Source organism: Rhinopithecus roxellana, chromosome 18 (assembly GCF_007565055.1).
Source record: "Rhinopithecus roxellana isolate Shanxi Qingling chromosome 18, ASM756505v1, whole genome shotgun sequence".
In the NCBI taxonomy this organism is placed as follows: domain Eukaryota; kingdom Metazoa; phylum Chordata; class Mammalia; order Primates; family Cercopithecidae; genus Rhinopithecus; species Rhinopithecus roxellana.
This window is the reverse complement of record NC_044566.1, coordinates 5,157,475-5,175,345: the sequence shown is the minus strand read 5'-3', so window position 1 is coordinate 5,175,345 and position 17,871 is coordinate 5,157,475. Positions and strand designations below refer to the sequence as shown.

General features: G+C 43.8%; 1 protein-coding gene across 1 annotated transcript in view; it reads right to left on the bottom strand.

Annotated features, from left to right (window-relative positions):
* Positions 1-4,639, bottom strand: part of SPACA7 (sperm acrosome associated 7) — a 36,897-nt gene extending 32,258 nt beyond the window's left edge. Inside the window, exon 1 of the mRNA XM_030922401.1 lies at positions 4,503-4,639. Coding sequence (XP_030778261.1) covers positions 4,503-4,596 — 94 coding nt within the window. The 5' untranslated portion in view covers positions 4,597-4,639. The remainder of the gene's footprint in view (positions 1-4,502) is intronic.
* Positions 4,640-17,871: the final 13,232 nt, after the last annotated feature.

The following is a 17,871-nucleotide window of genomic DNA, read 5'->3' as shown; positions in this document are numbered from 1 at the left end:
GTAGATAAATATATCTCTAAAAATTGTAAGAGGGTATAGTCATACAATTTACTACTTTGTTACAGAATGCTATATGTGACAGACAATTCCCAACTGTCTACTCCTAGTTTTCTCTGTTGAACATTGAAATCAACATAATCAACATGTGTAATTAAAACTACTAGAAATAATGAGGGTGAAGAAAAACAACTTCCTGTGCAAAGTACAAAGGAAAGTAAGATCTGATTTTGAGAAGAAAGCGTATGTGATATGAAGAATGTGTTTTTGTTGAAGAAAAAGGTGAGTAATTTTGTCCTAAAGTGGTTTAAAGGTAGTTTTTTCAGGAAGAGAAAAAAACGGACAAAATGCGTAAATGAGAATGGAAAGATGTGACGAGTCTCTGAGAAAAAAGAGAGAGAGAAACATCTTATGTGGTCGAGATACACTAAGAGTAAATGAATTTTATGATAAGATGTTATAGATGAGCTTTACATCAATAGCAGAGGGATGCAGTACTGGAGTTTGATTTTCTTTCTCTGCTAAAAGGCCAAAGTTTTCTTGAATTATTGGTCTGTTCTCTTTTTTTTTTTTTTTTTTGAGAGTTTACTCTTGTTGCCTCGGCTGGAGTGCAATGGCGCAATCTTGGCTCACTGCAACCTCCACTTCCTGGGTCCAAGTGATTCTCCTGCTTCAGCCTCCCAAGTCGCTGGGATTAGAGGCATGCACCACCACGTCTGGCTAATTCTGTAGAGATGAGGTTTCATCATGTTGGTCAGACTGGTCTTGAAATACTGACCTCAGATTATCCGCCAATGGTGGCCTCCCAAAGTGCTGGGGTTACAGGCGTGAGCCATGGCGCCAGGCCTGTTCTGTTCTTAGTAAGAGATTGTAAGAGGCACTTTTTTCTTACCTGTTGAGTAGTCTTAAAAATAAACAAAGATTCTGTGTCTTATCAAATATCTCCTGTGTTCCATGTTATCTTTATCATGTTTTTGATTACTTAAGAAAACTGAGTCTCCTCAATATTAAAAGAGTTAAATTGTTTTAAAAACCATGGCACTTCCTATATTTTCTTTAAAAATTCTTTATTGTCATTTAGCTTAAATGGATAACTGCCATTTCATAGTAAATCATGATCCTATTTAACCAAATATTCAAACCTTTTGTAATTTTTGACAACTTCATCCAAGTCAAATTCTACATGAAGAATTTTGGCCTCAAACTAATTTTGAGATTTCCCAGAGGACTACTAGAAAATCTCACAGGATTTGTTCTTTCACTGGCGAAAAGAGAGATGTTAAACTAATTAGCTTTGTTTGATACTTAAATTCATAAAAAGCATTGTCAAATAAGAAGGGTTGTTTAACCTTCTTTATATTATGTTTGTATGTGTATATGTTATAAGTGTTTCAGGAATTGTATAAAATTCCTAGAAATTTTCACTGTCCTTACTGTCCATGATACGTCCTGGTATAAAGTTATGAGTCATAATTTCCATTATTGTCTTGTAATGTTGTATGTCACAGAAACAACCAAATTTCCTTGTCAGTTGCAGCATAATGAACTCTCATCAGATTTTTGACCATGGCCATTTTATGCATTTTATGTCTTTTGTCATTCAAGACAATTATTGTTTTACGCTGATGCTTTTTTGAAAGCTTTTGCAATCAGCTACAATCCAAAAATTCTTTGTCTTCAAGGAGATTTTTAGGTAAGACTCTGCTAAGTACTCTGAAGTAAGGTTTCTGATGCCTCTAAGATTGCGCCATTAGACTGGACTTTTCCAGAACTGAGGGAGAAACTGACGGATTTGTAAACCTGCTAACCCAAGATCAAGTAGAACAAGAATTAATTATGTGGGACTTAATGTGGGGACAATTATATTTTTCTGAATTTCCTTTGAAATGTTTCTGGTTTTTTAATGTTTTGTTTTCCAGATTTAAAGAGCTCTCTGCTTCTGGTTTCTCTTAGGCTATGTATAACTGACAACAATTTGGTAATTACACTTTCATAAACAAAAATGAAGCATTTATGTTTTTTGTCCCACTCTAGAATTCGGATGTTACGATTTTCAGGACCATGTAATTGTTTGCATAAGTTTAATATAAATTGATTCTCCTTTAAACAGGACATGATTGGAAACATTGGTCATATTACCAAGGCTTTGACTGGAATGTCATATTTGAGACTGATACATAGAATCAAATGTGACCAGACAGTTTTTAAAAACTGAGGTTGATTTGATGGAGTTGGAGAAACTGACCTGCTACCTGGCTCACAGGGTCCCCATCCCACAGGTGAGTGAAGAAGGTCATTTTCTGGCAGATCCAAGAATTTTGGAAGCCTCGAGACCTTTGGAAGAGAGAAATTCACCGAAGTCTTTAGGGACCACACATGAAGTCTGATGGTGAGTTTTTGGCTGGGCTTCCTAGCCTCAAAAAGCTTTTAAAAAATCTAATCTGAGATTCCTTGCACAAAGCTCCAGCGAAGAAAACTCAATTTATGTGGTCCATTACCATTCTTGCTGCACTCATGTAAATAACCAGACCAACTCTTGTAAGATGTGATATAGTTTTGAGATAAGAATAGCATTACTTTGGTTACCTTGGTCAAAAAAAGGGGGTGACTATAGAGCCATAGTTTATGTTTTAATGAAAAATGGTAGCACACCCTTGTGAGTTATAACCTTGTGTATTCTACTTTTTTTAACCTTTTGATGAACTCCAGCTTACTTTCTACTTTGTTATCTACCTGTAAACTGGACTGGATCCTGAAGTCTTCTAGAGTCCTTCAATGTCCCCAGGCTAACATTTCCAGTCTTTCTTCTGCTCTCCTGACTGGGTGTTACTGAGAACTAAAGTCTGACAATGCAGGCCTTCCATGGGACCATCTAGAAAGGCTGGAGCTGGACACATCCACACTCTGCCCCCAGCATAACCATGACTGTGGCTCTGATGGTCACGATGCCACCAAGGATACGCCCCCGTGCAAACTAGGAAATCCATCCTTGCCCCATTGGTTGAAGATACCTTGAGCTCAACATCCAGAAATCTTCTCAACAGACTGCCCTTTGGATTTGGGAACTGCGTTTCCAACTATCAATCTTTGTTTTTCTTCTCTTTTTCATAGACATTCCCCTCATTAAATTCCTGACTACTTGTACCATCCAGCAAATATCCTCCACTACATGAAAAATGGACTTATCTTGTTCAAAGGGAAAAGGAATGTCTATTCTTTCTGGAACAAGAGGAGGGAATGAGAAAGCCTTGCTCCTTGACTTGCCTCATGCCAGACTCTGTGGAGTCTTCTCTTTGACTTGGCTTTGATCCTAGCTTCTGCCTTTGTCTGCTTTTCCCCATGTTTAGTAGGAATCCTGTGAAGTCTTTTAGTGGAAATCCCCCAGTCTTGGCCTGCTCACCCTTGATATCTGATCAAATTCCTCACCCTCCATCTTTGATTATTTTATCATCTTGGCTTCCCTTCAGGCCTGGCCTCCTGTTTGGCCAAACAAAATATGCACAATAATTGAACCTGAGGGTGACTACATGGAGGTTCATGATATTCTTCCAAGTTAGAAATTTTCCATGATAAAATGTTAATATAAGTAACATATGCAACTCTCTCATGGACGTCTAGATTTTAAAAGGTCTTCAAAGATAGCAGACCTTTGCATCCTGTTGTAAGGGGAATTAATTTTTATTAAACTTATGCAAACAATTAGACGGTCCTGAAAATCATCATATCCAAATTCTAGAGTAATCAGGTGGGACAAAAAATACAAATGCTTCGTTTTTATTTATAAAAGTCCTCCTGGCCTTTGCTAAATCAGTTTAGCAAAGAATTCTCCTACCTCTTAGCAGTGTTCATCCACTGACCCACCTGACCCTTGGCTACAAATCTCCACTTTCCCTGTATTTGGAGTTGAGCCCACTCCCTGCTATTATGAGACACCACGGTAGTAGCCCCCTTTGAATAAAGTCTGCCTGCCCATCTTTAACAAGCATCACAAATATTTTTTAACTGGTATGAGCTGCAATAAAGGCTTTTGGTAATTGTGCTAGTGTGATTATAACATGGTGGATAATGCTTTCATCTCTTAACAAGAAAATGTTTTACATGAGGTGGTAAGACATCTGGGACACTGCTAAAATACTCCCCAAACAAGAAAAGTGTGTGTATGTGGCGTGGGGTGTGTGTGTGTGTGTGTATGTGTGTGTGTAGAAAAAAACAAAATATACACAATAATTGAACCTGAGGGTGACTACATGAAGGTTCATGATATTCTTCCCAGTTAGAAATTTTCTGTAATAAAAAGTTAAAATAAGTAACATATGCAACTTTCCTATGGGCATCTAGATTTTAAAAGGTCTTCAAAGATAGAAAGACTTTTCAGCTACATTCATTCCCCAAGGAATAAATGGTAAATTCATGTAGGTTGAGAATAAGCAGAACCCATGGGAGAAGAGGCTGCCACCCACCTGGTTCAGTTCTCTTTCTGCTGAGCCATCCCTGCGGGGCCCTACCTGGAGTCGCAGTTCTCGGCCGGAGCTCGGTTTCTTGCCAGCAGCACAGCAGGAGGACAAAGCAGAGGGTCCCTTTTCCTTGGCTCACTGCCATGCTCCCTCCAGCTGAAGGCGAAGGACGTCCTGAAGGTTGGCAGTTTCCCACCCTTGGTCTCCAGGACACTGTGGAATGTCAGGACCTGTGACATCATGACTAGGAAGGGAGCTAGGGTCCTGCCCTGGGGGGGAGGTCATGTCCAGGGACCGGTGACATCACGACCAGGAAGGGAGCTGGCATCTTGCCTGGGGTGGGCAGGGTTTCTGTCCAGAGTCTGTGATTGGGTAGGTGGGAGGAGGCTGATGGGGGTCTTAAGGTAACAGAGATCCTCTCCACTCTTTCTTATTGCCTGTTCTGGTGACTTCCTCTGTCCTGAGCACCCTGAGGACTGAAGGGGTAGATACTAATTAGAACTCTAAGTGCCAGTGGCCAAAAGCCAACAAAATCTGCTCCCATGGAAAGAGGCAAATTTGAAGGATGCTGGAGAGGTCATTGAATTACAGAGCAAGTGCCAGAACCGACAGATTCAGAGGATCTAATCACCTCTTAAAGGCCCCTTGAAGAACACAGCCTTGAAGAACAGAGGCTCATGGCCCCATGTCCCCTCCCATCCTCCTCTGCCCTCAAAATTCCAGGATTGTGAAGAACAGGAGACAGATGACCCAGGTTTCAGCCTCCTTTCCCCCACATCTTCTTTCTCAGCATCAGCCCCAATCTCTCCCTAGCAGTGAGACTTTAATCACAAGAGGAGAACATGGCTGCATTTCCATGTTATCATTCTCCCAGCTCGATCTCCTAGACTTTCTAGAGCTTTCTGCATCAGTGCAGTGACAAAACCCCAAAGGAGTCACTCTGGTTGGCTCCCCTGGATCCTATCTCACCCCTGGACTGACTCCTACATCCAGGGCTCAGAGTGGGGCAGCTGGCCTAGACTCTGCCGGTGGTGGGGTCCTGGGTGAACAGCCTCCAGATCCCAGCTCCATGGTGGAGAAGGCTGGTGTTTGTCTGTTCCCACACTGCTATAAAGAACTTCCCTGAGACTGGGTAATTTATAAAGAAAGGAGATTAAATTGACTCACAGTTCTGCATGGCTGGGGAGGCCTCAGGAAACTTACAATCATGATGGCAGGGGAAGCAGCCACCTTCTTCACAAGACAGCAGGAGAGAGAGAGTACATGAAGAAGGAGCTGTCAAACACTTAAAAACCATCAGCTCTAGTGAGAACTCACTTCTTATCATGAGAACAGCATGCGGGAATCCACTCCCATGATCACATCGCCTCCCACCAAGTCCTTCCCTCAACAAGTGGGATTGTGAGGATTATAATTCAAGATGATGCTTGGGTGAGGACACAGAGCCAAATCATATCAGCTGGGGTCCTGGACGCACGAGACTAACAATGTCCCCAAGGCCTGGCAGGACCCCAAGGATGGCTGACCCACCGTGGATCTCTGGTGCTTTAATTTTTATTGCTGGTATGGGAATCCACAGCACATTTTTGCTCAGGTTTTCCTCTTGATAGATGCAGTGGTAGCCAATCTACCTCAAGGCGTGGGGAGGATATTTCAGATTTTCAGTGCATCCATAAAGGCACACTAAGCATGGTTGACATTTGCAGAAACCCAGTGGGTTCCAAGTCCCACTCTGAGTTAATGAATGGTCCAAGTGAGACGCTCGCTTCTATAACCCAGGCTCTTGCTACTCAAAGTGTCATTTTGGGGCCAGTAGCATGGGCCTAAGAGGCTGAATGTACACATGGACAGCAGCCAGAGCTCCCATAAGAACAGAACCCTGCCCCGCTGCCTGTCACATGACACCCACTGCACCAAGGAGGGATGTCTGGCTAAGGCAGGGCAGGGACTTCCACCTCAGGGCAGAGGATGAGGAATTTGAGCAGGGCTGGGGGCGAGACCTCGTTGAGAAGAGGAGTCAGAGGAGCCTGGCTGGTTTGGTCGAGGAAGGAGTCATTGTCGAGGCTGCCCGAAGCTCGGTGACTCAATACAGCCCATGTGTGATTGCTCACAACCTCGTGGGTTGGCTCTGGTAGTTGCTGGCCCAGTGTGGCCTCATGGACATGTCTGGGGCCTCAGGTAGGATGATGGAGCTTGGATGGCTAAGGCTTCCCTCCATGTGGTCTTTTGGCCTCTGGCAGGCAGCCTGGGCTTGGTCACAGCAGAGGAGAGAAAGCCTCGATGCAAACAAGCCTTTTCTTGCACCACATTTGCTAATGTCTCATTGGCCAAATGAGTCAAACTAATCCCAGAGGCAGGAGTGGAGGAACAGATTTGAGCACTAAAATACGGTAGTCAGAGGCCGCACGTGGTGGCTCACGCCTATAATCCCAGCACTTTGGGAGGCCGAGGCGGGCGAATCATGAGGTCAGGAGATCAAGACCATCCTGGCTAATATGGTGAAACCCTGTCTCTACTAAAAATACAAAAAAGTTAGCCGGGTGTGGTCGTGGGCGTCTGTAGTCCCAGCTACTCGGGAGGCTGAGGCAGGATAGTGGCGCAACCTTGGGGGGCGGAGCTTACAGTGAGCCGAGATTGTGCCACTGCACTCCAACCACTGCACTCCAGACAGAGCAAGAATCCATCTAAAAAAAAAACCAAAAACAATTATACATAGAGAGAGAGTAGTCAGACTGGCTTAGTTCACAGCTCTGCCTGCCCTTGTTTCATAGCTTTGCTTAGCTAATTGGAAAGAAGAGGCTAGAGTGTCTGGTATGTGTTTTTAATCAGTTGCTTTATGAGATTCGGGTTTGGAGAATCTCTCACCAACCCTTGGGAGGTTGATGGCAAATTTATTTTTCTTATTCTTTGCTGTCTTTTAGCAACAATTTTACACATAATTCCCTTTGCATTTGTGTTTGCATGCAACATTAAAACCAGAAGGGAATTTAATAAATTAATCTATTTATACCAGTTTCTTTGAATGGGGACTTTAATTCATTTGCATAACTGTCATAGCAGCGGCATATGACTCCTAGCAGTTTTTTTCTCCATGGTTGCATCTCAGTTGAGAGATTGTCTCTGTCATATGCCGATAGAGATTTGTTTCCTGCATCTTCCAGGGGAAAGAGGAAAGAACTGTTTATGGCTCTTTTTAAATAAACAGGCTTTCCTTATTGTTTTAATTTTTGGAAATGTAAAAATTTTAAAAATTAAAAGAAAAATGCAAGGCCAGGTCCAGTGGCTCACACCTGTTATCCCAGCACTTTGGGAGGCCGAGGTGGGTGGATCTCTTGAGCCTAAGAGTTTAAGACCAGCCTGGGCAACAGAGCAAACGTCATCTCTACAATGAATACAAAAATTAGCTGGGCATGGTGGTAAATGTCTGCAGTCCCAGCTACTCAGAAGGCTAAGGTAGGAGGATCACCTGACCTTGGGGAGGCAGAGGCTGTAGTGAGCTGTGATTGTGCCACTACACTCTAGCCTGGGCAACAGAGTGAGACCGCATCTCAGAAAAGCATTTAAAAGAAGCTGGGTGCGGTGGCTCACGTCTGTAATCCCAGCACTTTAGGAGGCCGAGGCAGGTGGATCACCTGAGGTCAGGAGTTCGAGACCAGCCTGACCAATATGGTGAAACCCTGTGTCTACTAAAAATACAAAAATTAGCTGGGTGTGGTGGCATGCACCTGTAGTCTCAGCTACTTAGAAGGCTGAGGTAGGAGGATCACCTGACCTTGGGGAGGCAGAGGCTGTAGTGAGCTGTGATTGTATCACTGCACTCTAGCCTGGGCAACAGAATGAGACCCCATTTCACACACACACACAGAAAAACCAAAACAAAACAAGAAAAATGCAAACATACTTAGTTCCATTGTCCAAAATTAACACTGTTAGTATCTTAGAATATTTGCCTTTGATGTTTTTAATTTTTGAAAAATCATGTTTTGTTTTTTATAAATACTATAGTAATGCTTACTCACTATAGAGAACTTAAGCAATGAAACTATAAAAAGTCATTAGCATTGTTTCTATAGATATTAAAGTGACTAAAAGTATCCCTTATGGGAAATGAAGGGATGGGCCGAATGAAAGGATAGGTTGGGCTAGTTAACTGCAGCAGGCGCATGTCCTTGAGGCACGGATCGCTCATGCTTAAGCGTGAATGTTTGTGGCTTAAGCGTGCCTTCAAGCGGTTTTCCACCCCGGGCGGGCCAGGTGTTCCTTGCCCTCATTCCTGTAAACCCACAGCCTTCCAGCCTGGGCGTTAGGGCCAGTTACGAACGTGTCACAGTGCTGCAGAGATTTTGTTTATGGCCAGTTTTGGGCCAGTTTATGGCCAGATTTTGGGGGGCTTGCTCCCAACATACTCGTCTGTTTTCCTTGTATGTAATTTTGTCGTGTGAGAATATCATACAAAAGGGTGGTTTCTCTGAGATGGGCTTTTCCTTCCTTCTGCATAATGCCCTCGACATTGATCCCAGTTGCTGGCTGCAGTGACAGTTCCTTTTCACGGCTGAGCAGCAGGCATTCCGTGGCATAACTGTACCACGCTTTGCTTATCTGTTCTTATGTTGAAGAACTCTTTGGTCCTTTCTAGTTTGAGGGTGTTTCAAATAAAGCTAATATAGACAACTGTGTATGGGTTTTGTGCGGACATAAGTTTTCACTCTCCCAGCGTGCATGCCTAGCAGTACAATTGCTGGGTCATGTGGCAAGTATAGGTTCAGTTTTTCAGGAAAGTGCCCAACTATTTCCTGAGTCTCTCTTTCATTTCACATGGCCACCAGCAACGTATGTGAAATCTGGCTTCTCACTGTCCTTGTCCCTATGTGCTATTGGCTGTATTTGCATTTTAGCTGTTTAATAGGAGTGTAGTGGCAATCTCTCGTGACCTTAATTTGCATTTCCCTGGCGGCTGGCGATGCTCACATCTTGCAGTGCTTGCCACCTGTGCACCCTCTCGGGAACATGTCTGTTCACACCTAAACTAGTTTTCTATTGCTTCTTTAACAAATTCCTGCAGATTTAGTGCCTTAGAACAACAATGATTCATTCTCTTACCAGTTCTGAAAGCCAGAAGTCCAAATTGGGCCTCGAGACTAAAGCCAGGGTGCTGTCGGCTACATTTCCTCTGAGGGCTCTGGGGAATCTGGCTCCTCATCTCCTCTACCATCTGGAGGCTGCCCACATTTCTCCAGTAGCAAAATCTCCCCATCTCCAGTTCTGTCTTCTGCCTTTCTCTTGATTTATAAAGACCTTGTGATTCCACTGGGTCCTGCGATGGTTAAATTTATGTCAGCTTGGCTGGGCCATGGTACCCAGACATTTGGTCAAAAATTATTCTGGACTCAGTGCAGTGGCTCACACCTGTAATTCCAGCACTTTGGGAGGCTGAGACGGGTGGATCACCGGAGGTCAGGAGTTCGAGACCAGCCTGGCCAACATGGTGAAACCTTGTCTCTACTAAAAGTACAAAAATTTACTGGGCATGGTGGCACACACCTGTAATCCCAGCTACTCTGGAGGCTGAGGCACGAGAATCACTTGAACCTGCGAGGTGGAGGTTGCAGTGAGCCACAGTGCGCCATTGCACTCCAGCCTGGGTAACGAGCAAAACTCTGTCTCAAAAAAAAAAAAAAAAAAAAAAAAAAAAAAAAAATTATGCTGGATGTTTCCGTGATAAGACTTACATTTAAACTGGTGCTCTGTTCTTCTTCCATTGACTTGCTTTCGGCTTTTTGTTAAAAACCAGCTGGCCATGCGTGTGTGGGGCTATTTCTGGGCTCTCTCTGCTATTTGGTTAATCTGTGTGTTTATGCCTCTCCAGTGCCATATTGTCCTGACTGCTGAAGTGACACGAAAGTCTGGGAAATGGGAAGGGCAATTGCTTCCACTTTAGTATTATTTTTCAAAACTGTTTTATCGACTCCTCTTCCTTTGGCTTTCTGTGTTACATATTAGGATAATCTTGTCTATATCTGCAAAAGAAGAGCTGGAATTTGATGAAAATTGTGTTAAATCTGTGTATCATTTTGGAAAGAATTGTCATTTTTTTTCTGCATGAATATGTATGATGATGTAATTCTTTTTTCTTTCGTGTGCTAATACAGTGGATTACATTGAGAAATTTATATTATTTTATCTTTGCATCACTGATTCTTTTCTGTCTTTTTTTTTGCTGCTATTGATCCCATCTAGTGATTTTTAGAATTTCAGATATTGTATTTTTAGATTTAAAATATCCATTTGGTTCTTTTTTTAATTTTCTACTATTTGCTGAAAGCTTTAATTTGTTGAGACTTTCTATGTCTTCATTTGTTTCAAGGGTGTTTGTGAATGTTTGTTGAAGCATTTTTATGATCACTGCTTTAACAGCCTTGTCAGATAATTCTCACGTCTGTGTTATTCTGGTGTTGGCCTCTGTTAGTTGTCTTTTCTTGTTCCATTTGAGATTTTCCTAGTTCTTGATATGACAAGTGATTTTTGATGGAAACCTGGGCAGTTTGTGCATCATATTGTGAGACTCTGCATCTTACCTGCATCTTGCCATTTAGCAGGTTTCTCTGACCCTGGGTGAGGACAGGTGCTATCGTGTCACTGTCATGCTGGGAGTGGAAGTCCAGCTTCCCTCTCAGCCCTCATCGATACTGGCACAATGGGGCACCTCTGCACTGCTGGCAGCAGGTAGAGCAGGAGTGCCTCGTTACTGGTCCCACATGGCCCCAGGTGAAACTACAGGGGTGGTGGCCTCATGACAGCTAGGGGGTGATGAGAGTTCCCACTTTGTGCTGCCTCTCTTGTCACCATCCTGGTGGGGAGGGGAATGGGCCTTGTTACCACCAGGTGGGGGTGGAAGTCCAAGCCCCCCTCCATGAGCCTGTTCCCATGCCACCCAAAGAGGGGTTTGGGGCATCTCATGACAGTGTGCTGAGGGCAGAAGTCCAGGCTCCCCACTTGACTTCTGCTGGAGGGGTGGGGACAGGGCCACAGCTCCATGGTGTTTGGCTGGAGGAGAGAAGTTACTGTGTCCTGCAGGGCTGTTGCTTCCTTGGTCTTGTGGCTGCAGAGCGTAGGCTTTTCTGGAGTCTTTTTTGGTCTGAATCCATGGCCATCTCTGTGCTGCCAGCTTCTCCAGCACCCACTTGGGAGACATGAGGCAAAAGGAAAACCCAGGGAACTCCCTGCTGGGCAATTCCTCGATCCGAGGTCCCCAGTGGGTTTACCTTCTTCCTTCCAGCTCTCTAAGACTTCTATTTGTCTTGTGGGCAGTGTCCGGGGCTTTCTGTTGTCCTTAGTGGGAATAGCAGGAAAGCAGAGGCAGCTCCTATTTTCCTCTAGTCCAATCCATGCATCTCTATGAGCGCATGCTTGCAGGACATGTGTCCATGGTGGGTGAGGCTCTGGGAGGCAGTGTGCACCAGGCTAAGCGCTCAACATGGTCACACCAGCTCGATTTAATTCCTGGCCAGTGGCTTACTAGCTGATGACCTCAGACAAGTCAAATACACCTCTGAGCCTCTAAGCTGATAACTCCCACAAGTCTAAGTCATTTGTTTTCACCATAATGCTACATGGCAAACCACCCCAAAACTCAGTGGCTTAAGCCTGTGGCTAGCAATGTTGGTTGGGCTGAGCTGGGCAGTTCTTCAGGTCTGGGCTGGGCTCACTCAGCTATTCTCATTCACTTATGGTGGTTGGCTCTCGGCTGGGGTTGTGGAGATGCATACTGTGTGCCTCTCCCCGCAGGCTGGCTTGAGCACGTTCTCATGACCATGGTGGAAAAGGAGCAGGGGCCATCAGGACTTGGGCGTGAGTACTTCCCAGCTTCTGATGGTGTGGTGTTTTCTTACAAACCACGATGCATGGGGCTCAGCCAGGGCTAAGGAGTGGAGCTGGGCACAAGCACCAAGTGGGAGGACACAGGTGTGGGTGCAGGGAAGGTGGAGCTGGGCCCTTCATGTTATGTTCTTACCACACCCCTTTATGGTGTTAAGTGAGTGTCTCAGTCATGACTGTGTGTCTTAATCAATAGACATTGATTTCCTATAGTTCTGGAGGCTGGAAGTCCAAGATCAAGGTGCTGGGAGATTCAGTTTCTGGTGAGGGCTCTCTCCCTGATGTGCAGACAGCAGCCCCCTTGCTGTGTCCTCACGTGGCAAAGAGAGGACCCTGGCCTGTTCTTCTTATGGAGACAGGAATCCCATCATGGGGACCCCACCCTCATGACCTCATCTAAACCAAATTAGCTCCTAAAGTACCAGCTCCAAATACCATCTCATTGGAGGTTAGAGCGCCAACACACACATTTCGGGGCACAGAATCCAGTTGATAACAGTAAGTTAATGCATGGAATGGTGGCTTGCTTGTTTATTGTCTTGGCATCCTTTCTAAGCTATTAGACTGGGGCTAAGCCCCTCCCTCTGCTGTCATACTTTTCTAGGACATTGGGAGAAATTATGTTCCCTTGATCAGGTCTGTGAAGCCCTGGGATCCCTCAGTGCCAATGGTCCCTGACCTCGAACTTGGCTTTCAAAGCACAACCCTTCAACCCTCTTTGGGCCCAGCCCCTCCTCTGTGGCTTCCCTGGTAGCAGCATTGCTGGTGTGTGGCCATGGGGCAGGACCCTCCCTAGGTCCATGCCAACTCAACCTGCCCTGCCAGATCTCACTTCTCAGGCTCAGCTTCTCCACTTAGAACCAAAGCTTAGGCTGTACCTGCCTGGGGTGGCTCTCTGGCTGTGCCTACCTCTCTGTGGGCTCACTTCCCCTTTACCTGCCCTCTGAAGGTTTGGTCCAAAATCAACTGATAAAAGGCGGATTGATCAGAGAAAAGGCACATGCAGTTCATGACTGTGCCTGGGGGGAAATCGCAGGGATTTCCCAAATGTGTTGCACGGTGCAGAGGCTGATGTGTCCTGTTCCACAGGGGAGCAGGGGGTTGGTGAGGGTGGGAAGTTCTTCTGAGGGGCAATAAATCATCAGGGAAAAGCAAATGGCCCCGGGAGGTGGAGGCAGGAAGGTGGGGGATGGAGCTGCACAGGAATAAAGGTCGCCTCACTATGCAGATCAAGTCCCCCAAAACCCCCCTTGAAGTTGCCCTTGGAAGAACAGATGAGAAGTTGGGGTGTGGGGAACCCCTGTTCCTTCCCTTCCCAGGTGGTTGAGCTTCCCTGGCCATTGATGAGATTCCCAAGGAGGGAGATGTAAGACAATTGCATTGAAGCTGCCTTGGTAGGCAGACAAGGAATTCCAGAGAGAGCCCCTCCCAGCACCTGGGAGGGGCTGGTGCCCAGGCCAGGGGGCCCTGATTTGGAGACAGCTCCTTGGGCCTCTCAGCAGGTCCCAGCCAGGCTTTGGGGTATGGCCTTCCAAGCCCCAATACCGCCCAGGCTCCTCCTGCCTCCACCTGTAGTTTCCTGGTGCTCATCACAAGGAGGGAGTGCCTGGCTTGCTCTGGTCCGAATGGTGGTGCTTTTCATTGGTTTGGCTTTTGTCTCTAAGGCTCTGTTGCTGTTGCTGATTGCATCTTGGTTTCTGACACATTTGGGTCCCAGGGGAGACCCTGCGCAGGCCAGATGCTGAGCTGTGTGGGACCAGCAGTGTGCTGGGATTTGGGTAGGGGAGGTGTGTTGGAGGCCTTTGCCATGGAATAGCTGGTGACAAACCAGCATGTAGACTCCGGTGGGTGCAGTGGCCTGGGAGAGCTGGGCTCCTGGACAGTGCACACAGGGAACAAGGAGGGAGCTGGACAGGCTCACACTGTCTGGGTTTCATGTCTGCAAGACAAATCTCTGCTCGCGGAAAACTTGAGAAGAAAAAATGGGCTGTTCAATCCACTGGGAAGCGTTGGCATAGCGAAAAGGAATGGCCATGCATCCGTGTGTCACCAGACTCTCCAGTTAAAGATCCTTCTCCAGGCACGTTGGCAATTGTTTTCTCTTATGAAAATATCCCGTAGACCCATAATTTGGCAATGTACGTATAACCAATTGTTTTAAAAACAGAAGTGATGCTGGCTATTATAATGTAAACTGTTTTCTAAATGAAAGAATTAAAGGAATGTAATTGGAGAAGTATACAAATAGTGGTTAATATGCTGCTTCTTGCAAAGGCATATTACAACTTATAATCTTCCTTTATGGGTGTATGTGGTTAGTGCTTAATCAGGCATGTGAATGTATTCAGGTGTTAAACCATTCTATTAGCTGGGAAATTGCACTATTATTTGCTGAACTGTTTATGTTATATTGTTGTTGGCTCTCTGAGTTTCTCTTTCTCTCCAAGCTCATCTTACTCTGGTCTCTGCAATCTGTATAATTGTCTTCTTTACTTTTGTCTTTAGAAAGCTTTAAATAGAGATACTGGGAGCGATTAACTGTGTCAGAATCACAAAGTTCTGCTGCTTTACAGATTAATTGTAGAGACATTATGCTGATGCTTTAAAAGGCAGAAAGAACCTGGATGCCGAATGGAGGGTCACAGCAGGATCATGGCCAATGACACTTCCTGCCCAGGGAGGGTCCACAGGAGGAGTCTGTGAAGACCAGCAAGAAAATGCAGGGCACCTTCTTGGATGCATCAGCCTTGACCTCAATGGTCCATAATAGCTCTGCATTCCAGAGGTCCCTCTACTAGAAATTCTAAGTGTTGGTGACAAAAGTGAAATGCCAAGCGGGAACACTGTCTCCTCTGGGAAAGCAAAAGATTTGCTTGAGTAGGAAAACCTAAAAGCATTCTATACCTACCATCCATCCATCCATCCATCCATCTCTCTCTCCTTCCTTCCTTCCTTCCTTCCTTCCTTCCTTCCTTCCTTCCTTCCTTCCTTCCTTCCTTCCTTCCTTCCTCCCTTCCTTTTCCTTGTTTTCTTATGGAGCATGTTTGCTGAGAGGATCAGGTTACATGGAATCAGATTAATTGTAGATTTCTGCATGTGATAAAATCCAGTATATTGGCCACTACCGGCTGTGAAACCAGTAGCACAAAATGGCAGAATTTCCCAAGATGGCCAAGACTGGCCTGGAAAATCTGGGCAAGTGTGTTCACTGAGACCAATTCCATATATTCAGGCTCCATTTTGTATTAGTTTATTGAATTCAAATATGAAATCCAATGTTGCTTTAAGAAATAATTTTGGCAAAATCAAAAACAAAATACATTGTATGAGGATGGAGTCATATCACAGTGAAAGAAAAAAAATTTGCTTACATAGAATTATTAATTGGAAAACTAGGAGAAAATTGTTGATCATGAGTTAGATGTAAAACTGTGCTACAAATGTTTATCAAGACCTACTATTTGTAAAACACATTGCTATGGAGTTAGGCCTCTGTTAGCAGAGTTTAAATTCAGTTTTTCCTTCAAAGAATATCATTAGCTGGCAGGACAAACAGGGAAGCAGGGTTAAAGAAACTTTAAAGATGTTTCCCAGCCACGTTCCCACCAATACGTTTGCTCAAGTCTAACAGCTCTAATTCCTGATAGCTACTGAATGCAGACAGCATGGTTAAATGCCTAGACATTCTTTGTACAGTCATAAATTCACAGTTGTCCATGCTACAACTGTTGGAACTAAGAGTGACTAAGAATTAAAACTGGGAATCCCGGAAGTCCTGACCAGAGAAATCAGGCAAGAGAAAGAAATAAAAGGCATCCGAACAGGGAAAGGGGAAGTCAAATTATCTGTCCTCACTAATGCGATTTGATACCTGGAAAACCCCAGAGACTCTGTCAAAAGGCTCTGGAACTCATACATGACCTCAGTAAAAAGTTTCAGGATACAAAGTCAACATACAAAATTCAGAAGTATTTCCAATAACATTTGAACTGAGAGCAAATCAAGAACATAATCCCATTCACAATAGCCACAAAAAATAAAATAAAATACTGAGGAATACATCTGACCAGGGAGGTGAAGGATCTCTACAAAGATAACTACAAAATGCTGCTGAAGGAAATTATAGATAACACAAACAAATGGAAAAATATGCTCATGGCTTGGAAGAATCAATATGGTTACAAGGGCCATGATGCCCAAAGCAATGTGCAGATTCAATGCTATTCCTTTCAAACTAGCAATGTCATTTTTCACAGAATTAGATAAAAAAAAAAAAACAAAAACCTATTCTAGAATTCATGTGGACCAAAAAAAGAGCCCAAACATCAAAGCAATCCTAAGCAAAAAGAACAAAGCTGGAAACATCACATTACCTGACTTCAAACTATGCTACAAAGCTACGGTAACCAAAACAGCATGGTACTGGTACAAAAACAGACATATGGACCAAAAGAACGAACAGATAATCCAGAAATAAAGCTGCACACCTACAGCCACCCGATCTTCAACAAAGTTGACAAAAATAAGCAACAGGGAAAGGACACCCCATTCAATAAATGCTCCTAGGATAGCTGGCTATCTATATTCAGAAGAGTGCAACTGGACCCCTACCGTTCACTATATACAAAAGTCAATGTAAGATAGATTAAAGACTTAAATATAAGACCATAAACCATAAGAATCTTAGAAGAAAACCTAGGAAATGCCATTCTGGACATTGTCCTTGGGAAATAATTTATGACTAAGTCCTCAAAAGCAATTGCAACAAAAACAAAAAATGAGAAGTGAGACCTAATTAAACTGAAGAGCTTCTTCATAGCAAAAGAAATTATCAACAGAGTAAACAGACAGCCTACAGAATAGGAGAAAATATTTGCAAACTATGCATCCAACAGAGGTCTAATATCCAGAATCTATAAGAAACTTAATGAATTAAACAAGCAAAAATCAAATAACTCCACTAAAAAAGTAGCCAAAGACATGAATAGACATTTCTCAAAAGAAGACATGCAAGTGGCCCACAAATGTGAAAAAATGCTCAACATCACTGATCATCAGAGAAATGCAATTCAAAACCACAATGAGATGCCAATGCACACCAGTCAGAATGGCCATTATTATTATTATTATTTTTAAAGTCAATACGTATTTATTAAAGGAGTTCCATGGTGTGATTTCTTCCACTGTCCATCAAGGTCACTTTATTTAGAGAGCTGGATAAAAATTTGTCTTTAAAAGATTTATTTTCTAGTTAGTCCTGTTTAATGAAACTGATGCTTATTTTAATCCAGTTGTCCTGTCAGCCCACAATTCTTTTATTTTGGCTTCTGTCATCTCCTTTTAATATGGATATACTGATGAAGACTTCAAAATTCACCTAGGAAAAAATCAAGAATCTTTGGGATGTAATTTCTTCAACCGATTTATTTTAGGGCCATTTTTAACGTAGGTGGACCTGAGAATGGTCATTATTCAAATAAAAATCAACAACAACAAAGACAAACAAGCAAACAAAGAGCAACACATGTTGGTGAGGATGCGGAGA